A 25,672-nucleotide genomic window follows, 5' to 3' on the forward strand; every position below is an offset into this window, starting at 1 on the left:
CTGGCCAGAACTGTGTGGTTCTCTCTCCACATGGCTGACGAGTCTGGGTTTAAATCCCCATGCCAGTCTTCTGCTGGAGCCCCATTTCTGACTCGTCCCACAATCGGCTACACTTGGCCAGCACTCGCATATCCTTCCGGCTTTATTGGACTGCCATAGTGAGTCTGGGCAGGTGTGGCCCCGTGGCGTGGAGCCAGTCATTTCCAAGTTCTCATGCAGGTGCTGTAATCAGGGGGTTTCCTCCCAGTTAAGTCTTGGGTGGAAATCATTTCCATCCCCCTGGCTCAAAGCATGGCCACAGCTATTTAACGTATCTGTGCGACCAGTTAAAGGCTATAGATATGTGAAATGACCATGCCAGAGGTTAGCTGCAAAGCTGTTGCTATGCAAAACAGCTCTCAATGGCCCTGCTCCATGTGTCCCTTCCCCCAACTCAAACCTGTGGGGGGAAGGGGTGAGGACATCCTATATATTTTTCTAATATTTCCTGGACACCTTGAGTTCTGAACCCCATTCCAAATCCCTTTTTGGGGCCCCCCTCTTGGCTGCACCCTGTTACACTTGAATCCAACTTCTTTAGGACTCTCTGAGCTTCCTGGACTTCTTGGAAGTCTATTTCCTTTGCGAGATTGGGGAAGGTCTCCTTAATTGTTTGTTCAAATAACTTTTCCATTTGTTGCTCTTCCTCTTCTCCTTCTGGTACCCCCATAATTCAGATGTTGGAACGTTTAAAGATGTCCTGGAGGTTCCTAAGCCTCTCCTCTTTTTTTTGAATTCTTGTTTCTTCATTCTTTTCTGATTGGATGTTTCTTTCTTCCTTCTGGTACACTCCATTGATTTGAGTCCCAGTTTCCTTCCCATCACTATTGGTTCCCTGTACATTTTCCTTTATTTCACTTAGTGTAGCCTTCATTTTTTCGTTTAACTTGCGACCAAATTCAACCAATTCTGTGAGCATCCTTATCACCAGTGTTTTGAACTGTGCATCTGGTAGGTTGGCTATCTCTTCATCACTTAACTGTATTTTTTCTGGAGCTTTGATGTTCTTTAGTTTGGGCCTTTTTTTTTTTTTTTTTTTTTTTTTTTTGTCTTGACGTGCCTGTTAATGTAGTGACAGCAGAGCCTTAGGTGTTCACCAGGGCAGGACAGCCCAGTTGCTAGGTTGTGACACTGTATGTGGGGGTGGGGTCAGAGAGGGAACAGTGGCGCTTGCTCTGCTCTCTTCGGGGATTTCAGTCACTTCCCCCACTTCCCATAAGCAAACTGGGCCCTTCTGGTGCTCATTCCTGTGTGGGTGGGCTTGTGTGCATTCTAGGACCCTGTGGGTCTCTCCAACGAACTCTCCTGTGAGGCTGGGAGTCTCTCCCTGCACCGCAGCCCCCCACAGGTGTTTTCAATCAGTGTTTTGAGACTTTATTTCCCCACACTGGGGCCCTGGATTGTGCGGTGTGTCCCGCTACCCAGTTTCACCTGGTTTATCTGTACTTGAATGTGGGACTGCCCGGTTTGCCAGCCCCACCTTGTGCACCACACCCCTCCACAATCCGCCACCTCGCTGGGTCCACCAGCCGGGTCCACCAGCCAAGTCCACCAGCCGCTGCTTTCCTGTGAGCCCTCTCCGCCCCAGCTGCCCAACTACGCCCCTCCTACTGGTCTGGATAAATGTGTCTTTAACTCCTCAGTTGTCGAACTTTCACATAGTTTGATTTTTCTGTCAGTTTTTTTTTGTTTTTGTTTTTGTTTTTAAATTGTTGCTGTCCTTCTTTTGGTTGTGTGAGGAGGCATAGTGTGTCTACCTATGCCTCCATCTTGGCCAAAAGTCCACATTACTTATTTTATGACCATGGAATGGATGACATTCCATATGGCCATATTTTGTCTGGACACCCAATTTCTGCATTCTCTTTATTTCCCACTACAAAGAATAAGGAGATGCTCTGGAAATTGCATTACCTACCCTAGCCCTTCCTATCTGAGATTCTCATGTTTCCACTCAAATAAAGAAAAGTGGAGCCATTCCTTTTACTACTAATACTCAAAAAAATAGATCAAATCAGTCACTTCCTTCTTCTCTTCCTATAGCTCCCAGACATATCACTTGGTCTTTATTTTCTACTTCTCTCCTCCGCTTTCTTTATCTCCATTATTAACTACCCCTCCACCTCTAAAACTAAAATTCAAAACATTTAGTTCTTGGCTGTGAGCTTTTCTTTTGCTACAACTTCTTAGATCTTACTTTCTGAAATTTCAACGACCATTTTGATTCAAACACAAAATATATCAATAACAGTTATGTTGTAAGACTAGATGAGAGGGGAAGTGGATTAGGAATGGAAGAGTTTAGTCTTCTGATTAAGTAACATGGCAGAAATCCAATAAATCACAAAATTTGATAACCAAGAAATAGTCATATAAGCATATGACTTAGAAAAATTGAGGTCAGTACTGGAGGGAGTACTTGGATGATATGAGGGTACTTGCCTCTGGGAAGGGAGACCAGGGACTGGGGGGGGTGGGGTGGGTACTGGAACGGATTGTTTTTGGTCATCACAAACCTCACAAACCATTTGTTTTTTCACTTTAAAAAAACCTTCTGTACATATATTATAACTACATTCTGGTATTTTACAGAATTATTGATTGAGCCCTGGCTGGTATGGCTCAGTGGATTGAGTGTTAGCCTGAGAACCAAAGGGTCCCCAATTCTGTTCCCAGTCTAGGGGTGCATGCCTGGGTTAAGGGCCAGGTCCCCAGTAGGGGGCTTGCAAGAGGCAACTACACCTTGACGTTTCTCTCCCTCTCTTTCTCCCTCCCTACCCCTCTCTAAAAATAAATAAAATCTTCAAAAAAAAATTCCTCCTATCACCAGTCATTATTGCACAATTGTTAATATCTTAGTGTATATTCTTTTGAAAGTCTCCTCTGTATATCTAGTGTGTATGTGTGTGTGTGTGTGTTTTAATCCAAAACACATGTGTTTATCTGGATGGTTCCCCACTCACACTGATTCTGTTAAGCCTTTCTTTTCCTCCTGTAGGCTGACAGAAAATAGTGGAGCAGCCAACATACAAAACTACTGTTTGTGCATGGCTAAAGATGGTAGTGATTTTATAGCATCCTGGGCACTTCACATCCATGAGGTGGGAATTGGGGTTCTGCACCAAGTGCTGCTTCTTCTGTTTCCTTTTCTCCTCTTCTGGAGAGGCGTGTTATTTTAGGGAGGTTGTCACCATTGAAAAATGCCACGTGTGTTTTTTAACCACCATGTAATCATGCTATTTATGTTCTTCTTCTATAGCTGCTTTTCTTTTTAAGATTTTATTTATTTATTTTTAGATAGAAGGGAAACAAGGGAGAAAGAGAAGGAAACATCAATGTGTGGTTGCCTCTCACACGCCCCTAATTGGGGACCTGGCCTGCAACCCAGGCCTGTGCCTGGGAATCGAACCAGCAATCCCCTTGCTCTACAGGCTGGTGCTCAATCCACTGAGCCACACCAGCCAGGGTGATTCCTGGTTTTTAAATTTTTTAAATTTATTTTTAGAGAGAGAGGAAGGGAAGGAGAAAGAGAAGGAGAGAAACCTGAAAGTGTGGTTGCCTCCCATGAACCCCCCACCAGGGAACTGGCCCTCAACCCAGGCATGTGCCCTTGACTGGGAATCCAACTGGCAACCCTGTGGTTCGCAGTCCACTCTCAATCCACTGAGCTGCACCAGCCAGGGCGATACCTGCTTTTTTAATTTAACATTTCATTTGTAAATTTCATCTCATTTAATTTTACTATGTTTATATTTTTCTATTCACTCCCAAGTATCTTGTTTCAACTGGTTTATTTAAACTAATATACCATGCGTTATGTACATTGTATCTGATTTATTTATTTATTTAAATTTATTGGGGTAACATTGGCCAATAGTGTTATTTAAGACATTGTATATGATTATTTTTCTTAAATCTCTTTTAATTTAGCACAGTTCCTAGCTTTTCTTTTTTTGTTTAAAATAATAATAACACTGACTTATTGAAAATTTGAGCCAGTTCTGCAGAACTACTTTTGAATGAGTTGATTGGTTCCTGGTGATGCCATTTGTTCATCTCTCTCCCATGCTTCCTGGAAACTGGAAATCATATCCAACAGTGGGATGGATCCAAGTGTGAAGTATTTTTTGCTTGAATGCCAAACAGAGGTTATGCCTGAATTTCATAATTTATCCATCAGAAATCACGTCTGGACCACTGTCGGTGGTGCTGGGATTGTCCATTGGATTAAGATGGTGGTAGTTGATCTCCATTGTGTAGTTAGGTGCTCCTTGCAGCTTGTGTGACCTGGATGGTGTTACTTTGGCAATTTACAAATCAATATCCCCACTCACCTAATAGTTTTAACCTCATTAATTACTTTTGCCTGAATCACCAGTTTCATTGGTTTTGCAAAATGATGTTTCTTAATTTTGAAAATCCTTCTATATGTATTAGTTTGTATTCTTTTGTAATGAAGAACTAAGTAGAACTAGATCTGATTACTCTAAAACTAGGATAAATGCTTATTTTTTTGGTTTTAATTACCAGTTTTTGAAGTAAGAAGCTGTTTCAATAGATATCTCAGGAAGAGACAGTTGAGGTTTTATGTCCCCCACCCCTTTTTGAGACTCTGAGGGAGTCAGACTTTCATTGAGATGATGTTTTGGTGAGCTACACTGTAGCTGCTACAGTCTTTTAAAATTTATTTTAATTTTTTTTTTGAGAGAGGGAGAGGGAGAGGGAGAGAAACATTGGTTGCCTCTCGCACACCCCCAACCAGTGACCTGGCACGCAACCAAAGCATGCGCCCAACTGGGAATTGAACCAGCAGCCCTCTAGTACATAAGCTGAGCCTCAATCCGCTGAGCCACACCAGCCAAGGCATTATTCTTTGTTGTCATTGTTGCTGCTTTTAATGCTTAAATTGGTAAAACTTTTATCATTGGGAGAGCTGCTCCTTCTGTCTTGTGGAGTAGGTCTTGGAGACCATGTAGTACTTGGGTTTGGTGCTGTTGCTATCCTCATTGTCCAGTTTTACAGTCCAAAACCTTCACACTGAAACCCTCAATTCTTTTTTTCTGAGGTGACAGGCAGTTGGCCATCACGTCTAGAAAATGCTTCAGAGGGACCCACTTCATATTTCTAGGTTAACACATTATTACAGTATAAACCCCGACTCAGATGTGTACCTTGAGGAATATTTCTGACAGTGCTCAAAATGCCACGTTTTTATGACAGCTTGACAAGTCACCACCTTTAAAGATGTGCACACTCTGCCCACATCTCTGCAGTTCAGTTTCATGGTTTCATGCTTCTCATTTTTTTGTACCCAGAGTTAAGGACTATGCATATGTTTCAACAATGTTTTTCTGCTGATGTTTATATAAGAAGGTTGTATGTGTATGTTTCTCAAACCCAATACAAATTTCTTTTTTTTATAGAGCAATGTACAGAAAAGTCTTAGTTATATTCAATCTGTCCCTGATAGAATATGTCATTTGGAAAATTATGTTGCATGTCCAAATTCAGAGAAGATTGTGAGTTCTGGATGGATCTGGCACTAAGAGGCCATATTCCTGCAATACAAAGATCTGTTAAGGAATATTGTTTGGCATTGTTTTAAATTTACTACTTACTGGCATGATAATTTGCTCCGAGTGTGTTTACTGTGTTTTAGTTTCCTTTTAGGAAAGAAGCGTCAGGGGTTATTATGATCAGAAAGGTCTAAGATGGCCAGGTCACATGAGGCCTTACAGACCAAGGTGTAAGAACTTTGGATCTTATTTTGAGCGAGAGGAGAAACCAGGATTTCAGAGGACGAGTGACATGATCCATCTGAACCTTCAAAAGGGTTATCCATGCTATAGTATGGAGAATAGACTCGGAGGGTGGGGAAACTAGGGAAAGTTTACAGTGAAGGAGCGGAACTAAGCACACCAGTTAAGAAACTGTTGCATTAGTCCAGGCTTTGCAGTGATGCTAAGTAATTATATTTCAGGAATATTTTGAAAGTGAGGCTAACAGGGTTTGCTAACTCATCAAATGGGGAATGTAAGTGAAGGAGAGGAGTTGAGGATGATACCAAGGGTTTTGGGAAGAGGAGCTGGTAAATAGTTCTGCTGTTTACTGAAACTGGAGGAGGGGTAGGTTTGAAGGAAATCAAAGCTCAATCCTGGACATGTTATATTTAGGATTCTGGTTAGATTGCTAAGTGTTACTGATCAGGTAGCAGTGTATAGAATACGGATTTCTTTGGGGGTAGGAGGTGGGGGAGTCAGACCTAGAGATAGGTGTTTTGCAGTCATCAGCCATGGAACTAGTTGGGATCACTAAAGGAGTAAATATAGGTAGAAACAAAAAGTCTGAGGCTTGATCCTTGGGACATAACAGCTTTTAGAAATCCAAGATGTAAGGAGAATCCAGTAAATGGGACTGAGGAGTTGCAGTCAGTGGTGTGGGAAATCTCCCTGAGGCCACAGGGATAAAAGGGCTTCAAGAAGAGTGGAGTCAGCTGGGTCAAATGCTGCCACTAGATCAAGAAAATGAGGGCTCAGGACTGACTTCGACTATGGGATTTCGCAGTGTGATTGTCTCTGGGTACATGACAAATAGTGTCTCTGCTTTACATCACTATTCTGCCCCTGTGGACACAAAGCACTGGTTGATATTCTTGGCAGTTGCTCTTTTTCACGTGTGACCTCTTTGTGTTCCTTAGTTTTAAGCTTTGGGCTCTATATTCTGACTTTGGTCCTCACTTCTCTTCCCTCAATTTCACACATTTTCCCCACTCTTCTGGGGACGTTGTCTTTTTCCTTACAATGCTTCTGATGGAGTTTGTTCCCTTGGTCCCAGCATCTTCTGCTTGCTAATGGGTTTATAACCATTTTTGGTGTGTATCATGGACTCCTTTGGTACTCAGATGAAAGTTTATAGGCCCTTTTCCAGAACATTTTTAATTGCTTAAAGTAAAATACATGAGAGTACAAAGGAAAACCAGTTATATTGGAATGATAAAAATATATTTGCATCTTTATTAATGTATTAAGTAAAACGTTGTAGCAGGGGGCCTAATACTGTAAATTCATAGTAGTGGTTAAGTGTAAATAATATAATACTAATGTGATTTGTTGCTGTATTCATAATAGAGAATTTTTACATTTCAGTTTCTAGTTAATGAAAATAAAAGATACAGTTTTATTCCCATGTAAGTCTTGAGTCCTACGTTAAGAACATAGAGTGAGAACTGTAATGCTGGTGTGAACAGGCCATTGAATAGGTCACCAGATGGAAGAACAAGCCTTGTCTGCATGGAAGCGTACTGCCACTTTTGCCCCCTCCTCCCAGGCGCTTACCAGATAGCATTTGTCATGGGGAGAGGATTCAGACGTGAACTTTATGCTTTGAGTAGAGTGCAGAATTAGGTTCTTCAGCAGGAATAGTAACTTTATAAAATGTATTTGAAAAAATCTGAACACTTGTAAACACTGTCACTTAATATAATATGTTTGGCTGTTCTCTCCTCTTCTTTCAAGTTTCAAAAATTGGCCCATTTGTTCTATTATAGAAGGTTTCTTTTGTTGCTGGGTACTTCATTCTTTGATTAGCTTACCCAAAGCTGTCTTAAAATCTGTATTTCCTTCTTCAAAAGTTCCATTTGAGCTGTTTACATCCTTTGTCTTATGGGACAGGGACCACTAGGGAGGGAGGCTGATGCTTGTGTGCATTCATTCACTTGTAGGATGCTTCTGCAAAAGGCCCTTTTTCCTTAATGACAAAGGAGTGAGTTCTGATGATATTCAGGGCAAAAGGTCAAGGAGAAACCCTGCTCATTTTTACATTGGGTTGTATGTTTTCTTCTGTTGGGCTTCAAGAGTTCTTTGAATGCATTCAGATACTAGTCCTTTTTCAGACACACAGTTTGCAGATATTTCCGATTGATTTGTGGCTTTGTCTTTTCATTCTCTTAAGAGTGTCTTCCACAGAGCAGATGTTTTTAATTTTAATGAAGTCTATCTTACCAGCTTTTTTCTTTTATGGATCAAGCTTTTGGTATTGCATCTAAAAACTCATTGTCGGCCCTGGCTGGGTGGTTCAGTTAGTTAGAGCATCATCCCAATACATCAAGGTTACAGGTTCAGTCTCTGGTCAGGGCACATACAAGAAGCAACCGGTGAATGCATAAAATAAGTGGAACAACAAGTCAATGTGCCCTCTCTCTCTCCTACCCTCTCCTCTCTCTCTCTCTCTAAAGAACAAACAAAAAAAATTAACAAGCTCATTGTCAAACCCAAGATCACTTAGATTTTTCTGTGTTACCTGGCAAAGTGAACACAACTTCTAGAAGTTGTGTAGTTTTGTGTTTTACATTTAGGTCTATGATCTATTTTGAATTAATTCTTATGAAAGATATAAGGTCAGTGTCTAGGTTCATTTTTTTTGTATGTGGATATCTTTTCATTTATTTTTAATACTCTTTCAGAAGAGGTTTTTAAGTTGCTAAATAATTTGTTAACCTTCATCTTTCCAGCTCTCGTGGAGTCTTAAGTTTTTGGTGATGGTCCCAAGTAATGTTCTCCCCAACAATCATTATTTAGTAGTATTATGTGAACTGTTTCCATCACAATTTCATCTTTCTTAAACTGTGTCCAATAAAAAAACACATGACATGATAGGTTAAATACAAGGGTTTTGTGTAAGAATAAAATAATGTATGTTTTGGTACCTCTTTGTAGGTATCTAATGCATATACATAATCATCAATTCTTTGGGTTCTTTTCACTAGTATATCTGTAGTATTATGTTATACTGTATTAATAGACTGAAAGTATAATTTTTACTAAAGCCTCCTTGAAAGAAATCCATATTTTTGATACAGTAGCTTACGCTGTGATTCGATTTGTCATTCTACTGTCCCAGGATATTGTAATATTGGAGGACATTATTCTTTATTATTTTTCCAAAATCATGTTTTTGGAAAATTTTTTTAGTTTTTTAAAAAAGATTTTTTTATTTTTATACACAGGGGAAGGGAGGGAGGAGGAGGAGAGCAACATCAATGTGTGGTTGCCTCTCTTGTGGCCCCCTACTGGGGACCTGACCTGCAACCCAGACATATACCCTGACTGGGAATCGAACCAGCAATGCTTTGGTTCTCGGACTGGTGCTCAATCCACAATGTTTAATGATATTAATTCATACCAGTACCAAAGGGAACTCTTTGGTTTTTATTATTCTTATCTATAATTGTACCATTTTGGCACTTGTACCTCCTCCACACCCCTACCACCACCCCCTCTACCTCATCCTTCCCAGAATTGTTATCCAGTGGCAAAAACTTGTTAAGCTTATTAGTAAGGTTATTTCTGAGAAATAGAAATTGATAATAAATGTTAACATGTTTTTTCAGCATCTTTTGATGTGATCAAACTATTTAAAATTTCTTCCTCTAATATTGTACTTCGTTGATAAATTTTCTTTTATTGACGTAGGTTAAGGAATCAGACTTACCTCAGGTAAACATGAATAGATTGTTAGCACTTTATTATTGTATGTTGTCACTATGCTGTATATACACTTTATGCTGCAGCTTTATTTAGTATTTTTATTCCTGTGTTTGAGTGAGATTAATTTTTCTTATTTTAGTCCTTTTTGTATTTTATAATCAGTGTCATGTAAAGTGAGTTGGGAAATAGCAACTTATACTGAGTAGGTTAGGAACAGTTTGTCACTGGGATTATTGTATCTGTATATTTAAAGAAATGAACCGGTGAGCCTATCTAGTAAGGAGCTTTTCCTTTGTAGTTTGTTTTTTTTTTTAAATTTTTTATTTATTTATCTTTAGAAGGGAAGGGAAGGGAAGGAGAGATGGAGAGAAATATCAATGTATGGTTGCTTCTGGTGCACCCCCTGCTGGAAACTGGCCTGCAACCCAGGCATGTGCCCTGATAGGGAATTGAACCGTGATCTTGTGGTTTGCAGGCCCCGTGCTCAATCCACTGAGCTACACCAGCCAGGGCTTCCTTTGTAGTTTTTTTGATATATTTTAATGATTATGCCATTACAGTTGTCCCATTTCCCCCCCTTCACTGCCCTCCACCCTGCATACTCCCTCCCCCGCTATCCCTCCCCTACCATCCCTCCCCTTTAGTATGTCCATGTGTCACAAGTCCTTTAGATTCTATATTTCCCATACTATTCTTGCCCTCCCCCTGTCTATTTTCTACCTACCGTCTGTCTCTGCTACTTAGTCTCTGTACCTTCTTCCCCTTCTCCTCCTCCCACTCCCCTGTTGCTATCCCTCCGTGTGATCTCCATTTCTGTGGCTCCACTTTTGATCTACTGTCCTCTTAGTTTGCTTTTGTTTTAGGTGTGGTTCTTAATTGTGAGTTTGCTGTCCTTTCACTGTTCATATTTTTATCTTTTTCTTAGATAAGTTCCTTTAACATTTCATATAAAAAGGGTTTGGTGATGATGAACTCCTTGAACTTCTCCATATCTGACAAGCACTTTATCTGCCCTTCCATTCTAAATGAAAATTTTGCTGGATAGAGCAATCTTGGATGTAGGTCTTTGGATTTCATGACTTGGAATACCTCTTTCCAGCCCCTTCTTGCCTGCAAGGTCTCTTTTGAGAAATCCACTGACAGTCCGATGGGAATTCCTTTGTAGGTGACTGTCCCCTTATCTCTTGCTGCTTCTAGGATTCTCTCCTTCATTTGAATCTTGGCTAATGTGATTATGATCTGCCTTGGTGTGTTCCTTCTTGGGTCGAACTTCTTTGGGACTCTCTGAGCTTCCTGGATTTCTTGGAAGTCTATTTCCTTTGCCAGATTAGGGACATTCTCCTTTATTATTTGTTCAAATAAGTTTTCCACTTATTGCTCTCCCTCTTCCCCTTCTGGTACCCCTATAATTCGGATGTTGGAGCGTTTAAAGATGTTCTGGAGGTTCCTAAGCCTCTCCTCATTTTTTTAAAATTCTTGTTTCTTCATTCTTTTCTGTTTGGTTGTTTCTTCCTTCCTTCTGGTCCACTCCCTTGATTTGAGTCCCAGTTTCCTTTCCATCACTATTGGTTTCCTGTGCATTTCCCTTCATTTCAATTAGTTTAGCCTTCATATGTTTTTCTAATTTGTGACTCAAATCAACCAGTTCTGTGAGCATCCTGATCACCAGTGTTTTGAACTGTGCATCTGATAGGTTGGCTATCTCTTGGTCGCTTAGAACTGTTGGCTCTAGGGCTTTGAGGTGTTCTTCTTGAGCCATAATGTTTTGGTCTGTTTGTGCCTGTAACGTATGAGGGGCGGAGTCTTAGGTGTTCACCAGGGCTGGGAGACCCAGTCTCTGGGTTGTAATGCTGTATGTGGGGGTGGGGTCAGAGAGGGAGAAATGGTGTTTGTTCCTCTGTCTCTGGGATTTCGGTCCCCTCTGCTGCTTCTCACAAGTAAACCGGCCCCCCCTGGTTCCGGCTCCCTGGTGTGTGGGCCTTTGTACTCTCCAGGACCCTGTGGGTCTCTCCAACAAACTCTCTGTGAGCCTGGGAGCTTCTCCCAGCACCTTGACCCAAAAGTTTCTTCAGTTGGTGCTTTTAGGCTTTAATTCCCGTCACTGTGGCCCCAGCCTGCATGATCTGTCTCGCTGCTAGCTCCTTTACCTGGTTTATCTGCACACAAATGTGTGACCGCGGTCAGCCAGCCGCCTTGTGCCTTCAGTTGGTCTGCCCGTTCCCACCCCACGCCTGGGATCTGCCAACTGCTGCTGGTGTTCCTGGGTTGGTCTGGCCACTTTTTCCTTCGGGACACAGCTCCACCAGCCGCTGACTCCGCCCCTTTTACCGGTCTGGCTGAATGGTTTGTTGTTGTCGGACTTCCGTACAGTTCAATTTTCTGTGTTTTGGTTGCATTTCTGTCACTAACTTTGTTGTCTTTAAACTCAATTGTGCAAGGAGGCACAGTGTTTTCATTTATGCCTCCATCTTGGCCAGAAGTCTTCTTTGTAGTTTAAAAAATAATGTTCTCATTTCTCTGCTATTGCCAATTGAATTATTTTATCATTTTATTTTTATGAATGTGTAAGAGTAATACATGATAGAAATCAACCTTTAAACAACTCTAAAAAAGTAATTTCAATAAGTGAAATTTTTAATATTAAGAAAAAAGGTGTCAACGTTTAGTTGGTAGCATTTTTTTCTCAGTGACATATGGAATAATTGGATATCTGAATTGATGGCATCATAAATTTTACAAAATATGGTATTTGTCAATGTAATGTGTACAGGGGTGTTAATGGGATGTCCTTAAGTTCATCGAAACATGTACAAATTCAGAGTGGAAAAATACCGTAGGTCTCACTTGGCATCACCTTATTCAGAAGGGTATAGGACAGAAACTTGTCAGGAAGACGGTGGGAATCCTTGCCACAGTCCGTGGAGCAGTTCATACTTTCTGAAATACTCTTCTAATAGCTCAGTTTCAAAGAGATGATATCCATGTCAGATGGTGGATAGGCATAGTTTTCAGGATTCTCTCTCTGCAAGGCACATACCTAATTACATGTCGCTACACTTAGAGAAGCTCAGAAACATGGTTTTCTATAGTGTCTACTTCCTTCCAGTAAAGATACAATTTCCTAATTTGGTAATTTCTATCATAAGCAATACTGCCAAGTAACATAGGTGGCATGCTGTCTTAATCAGGTTAACAGGGATTAACCTAAAGTCAAATTCTCACAAATAAGAAGAGGTTTTGGTCCACAGCCATGCGTGCTGACCTTCCACATATGGCTTCTTGTTTTAATATCTTCTTTCAAGTTTTTCTTACTTTAATTTTATTTTTGAGAACCTACATTTTCTTTTAAAACTGTTTTCAGACTGGTAAAAGCACCCAAGATTTCACTTGGCACCACTTTATTCAGAAGGGTGAAGGGTACAGGACAGCAGCTGTAATTTTCCAGTAAAACAGTAGGTCTTTGAGTTACCATTTTTTCCTGTATGATGTGAGGAATCAAAACTTTTCTCAAATGACTAATCAGTTCTAATCATTTATTGAATAATCATTTGTTTTCCTACTGGTTATAAATGTCACCATTATAATTACTATTAGAGATAGTTCCTCAAATTAACAAATGGTTGGGTATATAAAAAATGTATACTTTTAAAGTAATGAAAATCTATAATCATGTGATTCCATATTGTTATTTATATGAAGAGAATTTATAGTGTCATTGTTTTTTCCTCAGTGTATGTATAGTCTGAAAAGGAGTATACTTTTTTCCTAAAAATAAATTTGCCTTATTGAGGGCTGTTGTGCTTATTTAAGTGGACTGACTTTGGAAGCTAACCACTCAGTAATGTAGAAAGTGGCACATTAGGGGTTCGAATACCAGAGTTCTAGTTGTGGACTTGCTGTTTCACTGACTGCCACTTAGTGCAAGCCAGCCTGTGTTTTGTCATGTTTTAGATTAAACTGCAGGAGAATAATCTTTCCTGCCTACTTCCTAGTATTGTTGAGGATTAGATGGGATAATGGATTTAAAAGCACTTGTAATAAATAGGGAAAGCAGTTAAATGTAAGGAATTATTGCATCTTAACTTGTCCTCCCTTTCTCTTGTAGGTAGTGTTGGTGCTTCTTTTCAGTGCCAGTCCATCCATCACGACCACATTTGTCATGATGACAGTGACAAGGTGAGGTCCGTGTTGATGTTTATCATGGTGAAATGCATGCTGCCCTTATATTGCTGGAGCTGCTTAGGTCAGGAGAGTGTGGCCTGGGGCACAGTGTTGAGATGCGGAGGGCCTTGCTGGTTTGTGTGTCAGGTTATTAAAGTGCTCCAGAAAACTTGGCAACTCCTAGCACGTGGGCTGGACTCTTGGCAGACTCTCTGTTTCCCTACCCCATCCCTATCCCCGACACACCCACACCCTACTTCCTCTCTTTTTCACAGCCTGAATGCATTATCTTAACATATGAACAAGTGCTCCCAAAGCTGATGCCTTTCTCAGAAATTTGTGTCTGTTTCCAATTTGAAATATCGTAGACATTTCAATCTGGTTCATTTTTGTCATTGATTGTGTTAGATTATGATTTCTTCTCACATTTACTTTTTTTTTTTGGCTGGGGTGCGGTGGGGGGCTGTCTTTTTTGGGGGGGGCTTTCCAAAGCCCAATTAAAATGTTAAGGGTTGAGGGTGGAACCTGTCTGGTTCATGCACAAAACAAACAAAGAAACAAAAAAACACCACCCTACTTTGGGCCTGTTATTTTAAATCAGGTCCAAACTCTTGGTGGTTTTATTTCATTTTGGTGTTTTGCTTCTGTTCTTTTTATCTCTAAGAAACTTAGTCTTTGGGGGCTTTCCAACACTCATCAGTACCCTGGGTGGCCTAGCTCTTTCCGTAGATGCTAATATGGATTTGGTGTTTGAAACATCTGGCTGCCAGTGTTGGGTGGGCCTAAATTTAGTCTTGTCCACCATCAGTTTCTGGTGACTTCCCTCCCATTTCCTGTATCTTGTATGCAGGAATGCATCAGTCCTGTGGTAGTTTCCCAGGCACCATCAGTCCAAGTGATCTTTTTCTCTGCTGTTTTAATCAAGGTCTTCCTCCCCCATCCTGTTGGAGCTCAATCAAGAAGTTGGTTGATACTGGGATTTCCCAAATAGCTTTCTTTGTTCTGTGTTGATCTCTTTATCTTTGTGAGCTTTGCTCAGACAGATTACATTCTGTTTATGAAGAGAACGATATGTTTTTAGCATTCCAGAGTTTTGGGGTTTTTTATGGTAATCCAGAGGCATGGTTTAACTTTTAACTTCTAACTTCTATTATAATAAAAGTAGACCACTGTAGTTGGCTCCATACTTCTATATACAACATATTTTAGAAATAAGCTTTTAAAAATAAGAGACTAAAGGGAAAAGGCAAAATCACTTTATGTCAGTAATATTACAGTATTTGGGGGTGACGCTTTCTTTTCCCTACTAAGTGTAATATGTCTCTATCCATTTGTTCATTTACGGTGGGAAAGCCAAATTCTTTCTCCTGGTTTAGAGTCTGGAGATGAGATTTCTTACCACCTCAGATAACTTTTTACTTTAAAAAGCTTTTCCTCCTAATTTCCGAATCTTTATATGACTGATTTTGTGCCTTTAGGAGATGGGATTTTTTCTGAAATACATAGGGAGGGGGAAGAGAAGTTTAAGGGATTTTGTCATTTAATCAGCAGATGAAAGAACTTTCAGAGATACTCTCCTCTGTTTTGCCTACCATGTGTATACTTAGGAAATGGAGAGGATGGGTTAAGATCTCCTGACTACATTTATAATTTATTTAACTGATTCATTCAGTAAAGAATATATACTGGCCCTGGCCGTTGTGGCTCAGTGGGTTGAGTGCTGGCCAGTGAACCAAAAAGCTCTCTGGTTCATCTCCCAGTCAGGGCACATGCCTGGGTTTTGGGTCAGGTCCCCAGTTGGGGGTGTGTGAGAGGCAACCAATCAATGTATGTCTCATACATCAATGTTTCTCTCCCTTACTCTTTTTCTTCCCCTTCGTCTAAAAATAAATAAATAGCCCTGGATGGTGTAGCTCAGTGGATTGAGCACAGCCTGTGAAGCAAAGGGTCGCCGGTTCAATTCCCAGTCAGGGCACATGCCCGGGTTGCGGGCTGGGTCCCCAGTAGGGAACACATGAGAGGCAACCATACATTGATGTTCTCTCCCACTCCTTCTCCTTCCCTTCCCCTCTCTCTAAAAATAAATAAAATATTTAAAATATAAAAAATAAAGTCTTAAAAATTATATTTGATTGGCAGCTATGTGTCTAAGCACTTAGATGATGTTTCACGATACTAAACAAAAATTACTGTTTTCATGCGTGTACCGTATAACTGGGGGAGGCAGACAATAAAATAAATGTAATAGGAAATCATGCAGTCTCTTATAATAAACCCAATGGATTGAAGAAAATGTAGAGCAGAATAAATGGGATGAGGACCACCAGGATGGTACTGATTGTTTTAATTAGGATCATCAAGTATCATTCTGGGGAATAGAGTGGTGGATAGCATGTTGAAGACACCTTCTGACATTTTGCTAAATTGTATTTTATTGATTATGCTATTACAGTTGTCCTGATTTTTCCCCCCTTGCCCCTCTCCACCAAGCACCCCCCACTCCCTCAGGCAATCCCCCTGCCATTGTTCATGTCCATGGGTCATGTGTGTCAGTTCTTTGGCTACTTCATTTCCTATACTGTACTTTATATCCCCATGGCTGGTCTTTTTCTCTTTTAATTGTTGTTCAGTTACAGTCGTCCCCATCCATCCCCCCCCTTGCTCTTTCCTGCCCTGTCCAATTCCCGCTCCCAGAGACAGTCCCCACCCCATTGTCCTTGTCTATGCCCATGTCCATGGGTCTGACATTCCTTTGTATAATAAATGGGTATTGATTTTGCAAACACAAAAACGAACTTGCTGCCTGATATATACATCTCGGATGTGTGTGTGTTCTCTTTCTCCATTTCTTTCTTTCTCCTCGTCTTTCCTTTCCCCCTCTGCCCCACTCCTTTCTTCCCACTCTCCCTCTCAGAATTGAAGGGATTATAGCGCACAGCTATTCAGTCCTCTGTGGAAGAAGTGACTTATTCAGGAGTCACCCTACAATGCTGGGGCTGTGTCACAGGTGGGCATAGGTAAACAGGTTCTTGGTAATTGTGGACAAAGAATTAATCCGAACACACAGAGTTTATAGCAGAAAGAGAGAGCAGATTTATTAAGCAATAGTACACTCCACAGAACATTGGAGCAGGCCAACTCCAAGCAGAGAGATTGACTTCTGGGGCTGGAGAGATTCTATTCTTATAGCGTGGATATTTTCTGGCTAGTTTTGGCAGGCTTTTATTGTGCATGTACAAGTAGTTGCATTACTCCAAAGGTTTTGGGCATGTGGTTTCCCATGATTTTCCCTGATTGGCCACTGGAGAAGGGGGTCACACAATGTTAATTTATTATAATGCTATTATAATGAAGCAGGAGTCATGTAGCATCATCTGTGCAGGGGCATTCATGAGTCACCATGAATAGAAAGCAGGAACAACCAGTCTTAGAACTGGGTGTCTGTCCTGTGTCATTGTCCTTTATCTTAGCCTTGGGGCACCTCCAGAGTTTCCTCCTCTCAATTTCCTGCCTCAGCTAGACCAGATCTTCTATCCCTTCTACAATGGGGTAAAAATAAATCTTTAGCTATTCTGAATGAATTGTCCAAACACACTTTGATGTTATGCTTATTATCTTCTCTTAACTTTCGGGAATGGCTCATTTCTCAGATTTGGGAATAAAAAACGATTCTTCTAAAAAGTTGCCTAATTTTAACTAATCCCTTGCCCCCACCTCACTCCTGGTAATCACGAATCTTTCTGTCTTTATGGATTTGCCTGTTCTGCACATTTCATATAGATGGAATCACGCAACAGGTTCACGCAATATGTGTCTAATTTGTGACTGGCTTCTCTTGCATGATTATTTCAAGGCTCATCTATGTTGTAGCATGAATCAGTACTCCATTCATTTTTATGGGTGAGAAATATTTCATTATATGGATCTAACACATTTGTTTATCTATTCATTAGATATGGATATTGAATATCTATTCAGTAGATATCTATTCATTAGTTGATGGATATTTTTTCTATTTTGTTTATTATGAATGATGCTGCTATGAATATTTACATGTTTTTGTTGGGTTGGTCACACAGTAGATTCTTATTTAATGTTTGAAGAACAGCTAAACTTTTTTCCAAAGTGGTTTGCACCATTTTGCATTCCAGAAAATGCATGGGGGTTCCAGTTTCTGCACATCTTGCCAGCATTTTTTATTGTCTTTTAAAGTATAGCCATTGTAGTGAGTGTTACGTGGCATCTCATTGTGGCTTTAATTTGTATTTCTTTAATGACTAATGATGATGAACATCTTTTTATATGCTTATTGGCCATTCCTAAATCTTTCATGGAAAATGTAAGGATCATTTTTCCAAGAAGACTCGTCTTGGAAAATGTAAGGATCTTTGATTGTTCTTGCCACTTGCGCTTAACAAAACATTAAATCTCTCTACATTCCCAATTATAAACTTACATGTGTTCATTATGGAAATCTGGGAGATGCATTCAGACTATGTCTTAAGCATACTCACCATTTTTCAGTAATTATTCTTAAGATAACATTTTTCCTTCACTTTTTCCTCTGTGTCCTCTGCATGGTTAAACTAAAACTAAATTGTGCTAATTTTGACAGTGTAATTGGTTACCCTAAAACTCAGTGGTGAAAAACATACCCTTTTAGTATCTTTCATGGTTTGGGGGTTTCTTGCTCAGCTAGGTGGCTCTTATGTGGAGTCTCTCATTCAGTTGCTGTCAAATGGTGGCTGAGGATGGAGTCATCTTGAAGTATTTACTCACATGTTTGATGGTGGGAGCTGGGATTTCAACTGGGGTTCAGCCTGAGCCATTTCTGTATAGCTTGGGCTTCTCACAGCATGGTGGCTTGATCCCAAGAGGATCAGGCAGATGCTGTGTGGCCTTTTATGACCTAGCTTCAGAAGTCACAAAGCATCGTAACCCTGCCAGATTTAAGAAGAGGGAACATCAGTCCTACCACTGGGCAGAATGTCAACATAATGTTAAAAAAAGAGACTGAAAGGCAGAAGAACTTACTATGGCCATCTTGGAAAATATAGTCTGCGAACTTTATCTACCTGAAATGTCAGGTAAAATGGCTGCATAATGCTCCATCATAAGGCTCCATGGTAATTTATTTAATGTCTTTAATTGTGAAGCTTTAGATCATTTATAAAAAAACTCTTACCCATTTATTCATTCAGCAAATATTTATTAAGTACCTATTATGTGCCAGGCATTGTTGAGTCACCAGGACACAGCGGCGAAAAGACTGACAAGGAAGATCTTGTTTTTGGTGCTTATTTTTCTGTGAAAGAGGCAGAAAAGGAACTGTGTATGTAAACCAGTAAATAATCAGATACTCACAAGTATTGTGCAAGTAACTGGGGAGTTGGCTCCTCTAGATTAGGTTTGGGGGAAAGCCTTTAGGATAGTGGCAGCTAGGCTAAGATATGAATGATAGGAATGAACACATTTTAGGGAGAGGAAACAGCTGTGCAAAGTCCCTAACACTAGAAAGATTGTGCAAACAGAAAGAAGGCTGATGTGCACAAGCAAAGTGGATGAGGGTGCAAGTGGTATGAGAAGAGGCAGGCACAGGCCAGATCATGTGGATCTTGGTAAGCCTGGGAAAAGAACTTTATACTCTGCTGGTTTATGGGAAGTGTCAGGGTGGCCAGTGATGCAGGCTGTGAAAGAATTCACAAAGAGAAAAAAGTGCAGAGTAAAGTTTTTATTTTACTTTCCCAAGAGAAAGAAAGGGTTAGGTGCACCAGCCCTGACGGGTGGGGGTTTTGCGCTTTGACGAGGTGGTTGTAGAGCAGGATGTTTCGGTTGGTCTTGTATAGGCTGCAGCTTGTTTCGATGTTATCTTTGGGTAGAGTCACAGCGGTCTGGCATGTCCTGTTTTTTAAGTTCCCACAGCCTCTGCACCTTCACAGCGCTTCCAGTAATTTTCTACTCCTGAGGATAAAAGCTCATGAAACACCAGTGTGCAAGAGATACTCATCAGTTGCCTGTCCCAGGCCCCCAGTTGGGAACCTGGCTCACAACCCGGGCATGTGCCCTGACTGGGAATCAAACCCACGACCTTTGGGTTTGCAGGCTGGCCTGCAGTCCACTGAGCCACACCAGTCAGGACTTCTTAACTATTTTTAAATTTACAGTTCAGTATATTAATTTAGTGTTCAGTATATTAATATTTCTGTCTAATAAATCTCCGGATCTCTTTTTTTTTAATTTGTTAAGTTTTTTTAAAGATTTTATTTATTTATCTTTAGAGGGGAAGGGAAGGAGAGAGGAGAGAAATATCAATATATGGTTGCCTCTCATGCGTCCTCTGCTGGGAACTGGCCTTGCAACTGACTGGGAATCAAACCATGATCGTTTGGTTCACAAGCCCACACTCAATCCACTGAGCTACACCAACCAGGGCTCTTTTTTCTTATAAATCGTAAACTCCATATCCATTAGACAATAACTCTTCATTTTCCTCTCCTCCCAGCCGCTGGCAACTACCATTCTACCTTCTGTTTGTATGGCATTGAGTGCTCTATGTACCTCTTACAAGTGGAGTCATACACTATTTGTTTTCTTGTGACTGGCTCATTTCACCTAATGTCATGTTGTCAAGGTCAGTCCATGTTGTAGCATGTGTCAGAATGTCCTTCCTTATTAAATTTATTGTTGACACTATTGCAGGTGTCCCCATCCCCACCCCCTTGCCTCCCTCCTCCCAGCACCCACTCCCCTTTAGGCTTTTATTCCTTTTTATGGCTGGAGAATATTCCTTTTATGTTTATAACATACTTTGTTTACTCATTTATTTATGAACTTGGGTTTTTTTTTTAATCTCGGCTATCATGAATAATGCTGTTAGGAACATGGGGATACAAATATTTCTTTGTGGCATATACCCAGAAGAGGAATTGCTGTATCATTTGTGTTCTTAATGTTTTACGGTACCACTGTACTGTTTTCTATAGCAGCTGTACCATTTTATATTCCCAAAAGTGCATGAGGATTCCAGTCTTTCCACATCCTTGACAACATTTTTTTGTAGTAGCCATCTTAATGGGTTCAAGGTTATATCTCATGATGGTTTTGATTTGCATTCCCCTACTGATTAGTAAGGTTGAGCATCTTTTCATGTGCTTTTTTTTTTCTATTTATGTACTTCTTTGGAGAAATGTCTATTCAAGTCCTTTGCCCCCTTTTTAAAAATAGGTTTTATTTATTGATTTCTTTTTTAAGAGAAACATCGATTTGTTGTCCCACTTATTTTACATTCTTTGGTTGACTCTTTAAAAAATAATATTGTATTGATTATGTTATTACAGTTGTCCCAGTTTTTCCCCTTTTGCCCCCCTCTGCCTGGTCCTCCATTCCCTCCATCATCCCCTCCTCTTAGTTCACATCCATGGGTTGTGCATGTAAGTTCTTTGGCTTCTCCATTTCCTATACTGTTCTTAATACCCTCCTATCTATTTTGCACCTACCAATTATGCTTCTTAATTCCTTCATTTTCCCTTTTCCCCCCTCCCAACTGATAACCTTCCAATTATCTCCATATCTATAATTCTGTTCTTGCTCTGGTTGTTTGCTTTGTTTTTTTTTTTTTAAATTTTTCAAAATTTTTATTTATCTTTAGAAGGGAAGGGAAGGAGAGAAGGAGAGAATATCAATGTATGGTTGCCTCTCATGCATCCCCTGCTGGGAACTGGCCTGCAACCCAGGCATGTGCCCTGACTGGGAGTTGAACCGCGATCCTCCGGTTTGTAGGCCCGTGCTCAATCCACTGAGCTACACCAGCCAGGGCCATTTTTTAGATTCAGTTGTGCATAGTTGTAAATTTGTTGTCATTTTAATATTAATAGTTTTGATAATCTTCTTTTTCTTAAATTAAGTCCCTTTTACATTTCATATAATAAGGGCTTGGTGGACGAACTCCTTTAACTTTTTACCTCGTCTGGGGAGCACTTTATCTGCCCTTCCATTCTCAATGATAGCTTTGCTGGATAGAACAATCTAGGTTGTAGGTTCTTGTTTTTCATCACTTTGAATACTTCTTGCCAGTCCCTTCTGGCCTGCAGTTTCTTTTTGAGAAATCAGCTGACGGTCTTATGGAAGCTTCTTAGCCAACTGTCTGCTTTTCTCTTGCTGCTTTTAAGATCTCTCTTTATTTTTAACCTTTGGCATTTTAATTATGATCTGTCTTCATGTGGCCCTCTTTGGATCCATCTTGTTTGGGACTCTGCTTCTTGGACTTGCATGTCTATTTCCTTCACGAAATTAGGGAAGTTTTTTTTCAATATTTCTTCAAATAAGGTTTCAATTTCTTGCTCTTCCTCTTCTTTTTTTGGCATCTCTATGATTCAGATTTTGGTACATTTGGAGATGTCCCAGAGGCTCCTTATACTATTCTCATGTTTATTTGTTTTCATTATTTTTGCTGTTCTGGTTGAATGCTTATTTCTTCCTTAGTTCCAGATCATTGATTTGAATCTTGACTTCATCCCCACCACTGTTAGTTCCCTGTAGATTTTTCTTTATTTCACTTAATGTAACCTTCATTTCTTCCTGGGTCTTTTTTATGCAGTTGCCGTACTCATGTGTTCTTTGAGCATCCCGATAACCAGTGTTTTGAACTCTGCATCTGATAAGTTGGTTATCTCCATTTTGTTTAGTTCTTTTTCTGGGGTTTTGTTCTGTTCTTTCATTTGGGCTCCATTTCTTTGTTTCCTCAATTTGGCAGCCTCCCTTTGTTTCTGTGTATTAGGCAGAGCTCCTTTGACTCCCTGTCTTAGAAGTGTGACCTTTTGTAGAAGGCACCTGTAAATTGTGCAGGGTGGAGGTTTAGGTCATCGCCATTGTGGAGTAACCCACTTCACTGCTTTGTGGCTCTCCGTAGAGGGCGGACTCTGAGAGGGGACAGTGCTGATGCCTGGCTTCTGGAGGTTTACCCAACACTTACCTGGTTTCCAGTCACCTCACCCACTCCCCGTATTCAACCACGCCCTTCTAACTGTTGCCCTTTCAACTGTTGCCATGGTGCCAAATTCTAGAGGGGGTGGGTCTTCATATGTCCTAATTCCTTGCAGGCCTTTTATGTGGGGTCTCCTGAAAATCCTGTAGTTTCTTCTACCACCCCAACTCCCACTGGTTTTTACAGCCAGACATTATGGCAATTTAGCTTCCTGGTGCTGAAACACGGAGCTTTGTGGTCTGGCCTGGGGCTGGGATCCCTTGCTCCCGAGGTATCCTTAATTTTTATCCACCACACATGAATGTGGGATCTCCTGTTCTACATCTTCTCCATGCCTCTCTGCCTATTTCCACGTCTCTAGCCCTCCCACCTGTCTGGGTGAATATAGCATCTTTAAATCCTTATTTGTCAGACTTCCATACAGCTTGATTTTCTAATGGTTCTGGGTGTTACTTGTTCTGACGTCTAGTTGAAATTTTTTCTGCAGTTGTGCAGGGGGGAAGATTGTGTTACCTATGTCCTCATCTTGACTGGATGCCTTTGCTTGGCTCTTGTCTGTTCCCTGACTGGGGATCAGTCCCACAACCTTGGTGTGTCAGGATGACCCTCTAGCCAACAGAGTTACTCTACCGGAGCTGCTTTGCCCTCTTCAAAATCAGGATTTTTTTTTTTTTTTTGGTTGTCCAATTGTAGGAGTTCTTTACTTTATATATTTAGGGTATTAACTTCTTATCAGACATAGGACTTGTAAATATTTTCTCCCATTCCATAGGTTGCCTTTTCTCTCTGTCGATTGTGCCCTTTGCATAGAGTTTTTATTTTGAAGTAATCTAGTATATCTATTTGAAGACTTCCTCTCGCTCCCATTTCCTTTTTCAGCAGTGTTTTTCATTGTTCTGCCCAAAGTGAGGGAGCTAGTTGTCTGTACTTTTCTGTTTCTTAATCAATGCTTATACCATCAATTATTTTCTTGAAGCCCTTACATAATAAGTATAGCACATGTGCACTGACTTTTCAGATCATATTTTCCTTTAGTGCCTTCTTTGCCTGTGGCTATTCAGTGTATTTTGTGAAACTATACTATCAAAGCATGATTTGCCCTGAGATTAAGCTGCTGGAGCAATTTAGAGTGAGAGTCATAGCAACTAGAATTTCTCCTAAGATATGTCTTTTTCACCAGAACAAAGTAAGCAAGGAAACTTTGAGATCGGTGCTTCAAAAGTACCTGTTAAGGCAGGTCATGCCTCAGAGTCAGCTCTTTCCCATTTACCCTGCTCCAGAAATGGTGTACACTATTGGAACAGTGTGTGCTTTTTTTGCACCACTGCCACCCCATTTCTGGTTTGGCGTAGGTCTCTTATTTTTCTATCTCTAACTCAGTTTATCCTAGGTATTCAGGTTTATTCACTCATCCTTCTTGAACTCCTTCATGGCTGATGACTTGTCACCCTGGGTCTGCTTTAGCTTCTTCCTGCCTTTGCTGCCTTAAGAGCTCTTCCTCTGTTATTCCCTCTGTCATGGTGCAGTCAGTGCCTGGCATCTGTCACCTGCACTGTGGGTCTGACCACTCTCATCCCAAAGCTTGTATGGCTTTATTATAGAAGGTTTTCAGGGGGGTTGGGTTGGGGTGCACTTTTGCAACTACCATTGGTAATTGTTGATAATTAACCATTTCATTCTGACGAGATAACATGGGTGGAAGTATTTATAATGCTTGTTTTGCATTACAGCAAATCTTGTTGTGCTTGTAGATGAGGCACAGACTGACTAGTGCTAGGCCAACACACCTTTCCTCTGAGCAGCTTCATCTTCTTAGGTCCTTTTAGCTGGTTTTGATAGAAGGAGGGGAAGTTTTAGGGGAAGAGGGTGAGCAGAGCTCGCTTCAGGAAATTTTGAAATTTATTTTTTGTCTCCTTGTTCTTTTTTACTACCCACTCTGTTTCTGTGCCCCACGTGTTCTTGTGAATTTACATATTGAGAAAAACATTAGAAATAACACTACTGTAGAATATTTACATATCATTAATTAAACTATTTATTGTACTCTTGCCATATGCCAGACCCCTTGCCAGAATCAGTGAGATTGAGTCTATAGCTTCAAGGAGTTTACTGTATAATGAGCAAAAGGATCAAGTAAATACGTATTTGCAACAGAGGGTGATGAATGCTATTTTAGAACACAGAGTAAAGGTCACTAACTCAGTAGCAGTGGCTGGGGTTGCAATGAGATTACATCAGGAGACTCAGCAGTGGATATGAGGGCAGCACAGCTTTGCTTCTGACAGTGTTAACAGTGGGGACCTGCCTCGTCATTATAGGGGTTGCAGACTTGCAGCAGGAAGGCCAGCACCTTCTTTGGCAGAGTATGGCGCCAAAGTGTGTAGCTTTTCTTCTCCTGGTATGTTTTTTTCCATCATGTGCATGGTTCTTCAGCATCTGGACAAGAGATTCTTTATCTGCAGCTCTTCAATCATGCCTTTTAACCTGTAAAACTAGGCAGTGCCTCTTTCCTTTTTTATTAATTCACTATTAGACAAGAGTCTCCCAATATGGACATCAGACAAACAAGGAGAAATGGGACCTGCCCCAGAGGACAACTTATTACAGTTTAATAGGGGGATATAGACATTTAGTAAATACTGTAAGGTGTTATAATAGATATATATAGGGACAAGAGAGCCTGTAGCCTCCATAGTAATCTCTTGTATACAGGTCCTTCAGATAACTATTATTTAAATGTTCTTTGATGTCTACAGATGCAAAATTGAGCACAAAACCAAATTTTATATTTAGTGTTTGGCAGACTACTATTACTTACAAAAAATTTGTTTGTAATTGTTTATAAAGTGTATTTGAGGCCGGTGTGGCTCAGTTGGTTGGGACATTGTCCCATAACCAAAAGGTTGTGGGTCCGTTCCCTGGTCAGGTCTGCGAGGAGGGCAACCAGTCAATGTTTCTCTTTCACGTGGGCGTTTCTCTATCTCCCTTCCTCTCTCTCTCTAAA

General features: G+C 40.5%; 1 protein-coding gene across 3 annotated transcripts in view; it reads left to right on the forward strand.

Annotated features, from left to right (window-relative positions):
- The window catches only part of RNF38 (ring finger protein 38), a 123,935-nt gene that overhangs the window by 39,058 nt on the left and 59,205 nt on the right, over positions 1-25,672 (forward strand). For 2 of the 3 annotated variants that reach the window (XM_037144525.2, XM_037144526.2), the window contains exon 2: positions 13,630-13,700. The exons of the other annotated variant lie outside the window; for it this stretch is intronic. In XM_037144525.2, the coding sequence (XP_037000420.2) occupies positions 13,630-13,700 (71 nt within the window). The remainder of the gene's footprint in view (positions 1-13,629; positions 13,701-25,672) is intronic. 3 annotated transcript variants of the gene reach the window in all.

The sequence above is a fragment of the Artibeus jamaicensis genome, unplaced genomic scaffold, assembly GCF_021234435.1.
Source record: "Artibeus jamaicensis isolate MK-2021 breed Jamaican fruit bat unplaced genomic scaffold, CSHL_Jam_final scaffold_1964, whole genome shotgun sequence".
NCBI classification, from domain to species: domain Eukaryota; kingdom Metazoa; phylum Chordata; class Mammalia; order Chiroptera; family Phyllostomidae; genus Artibeus; species Artibeus jamaicensis.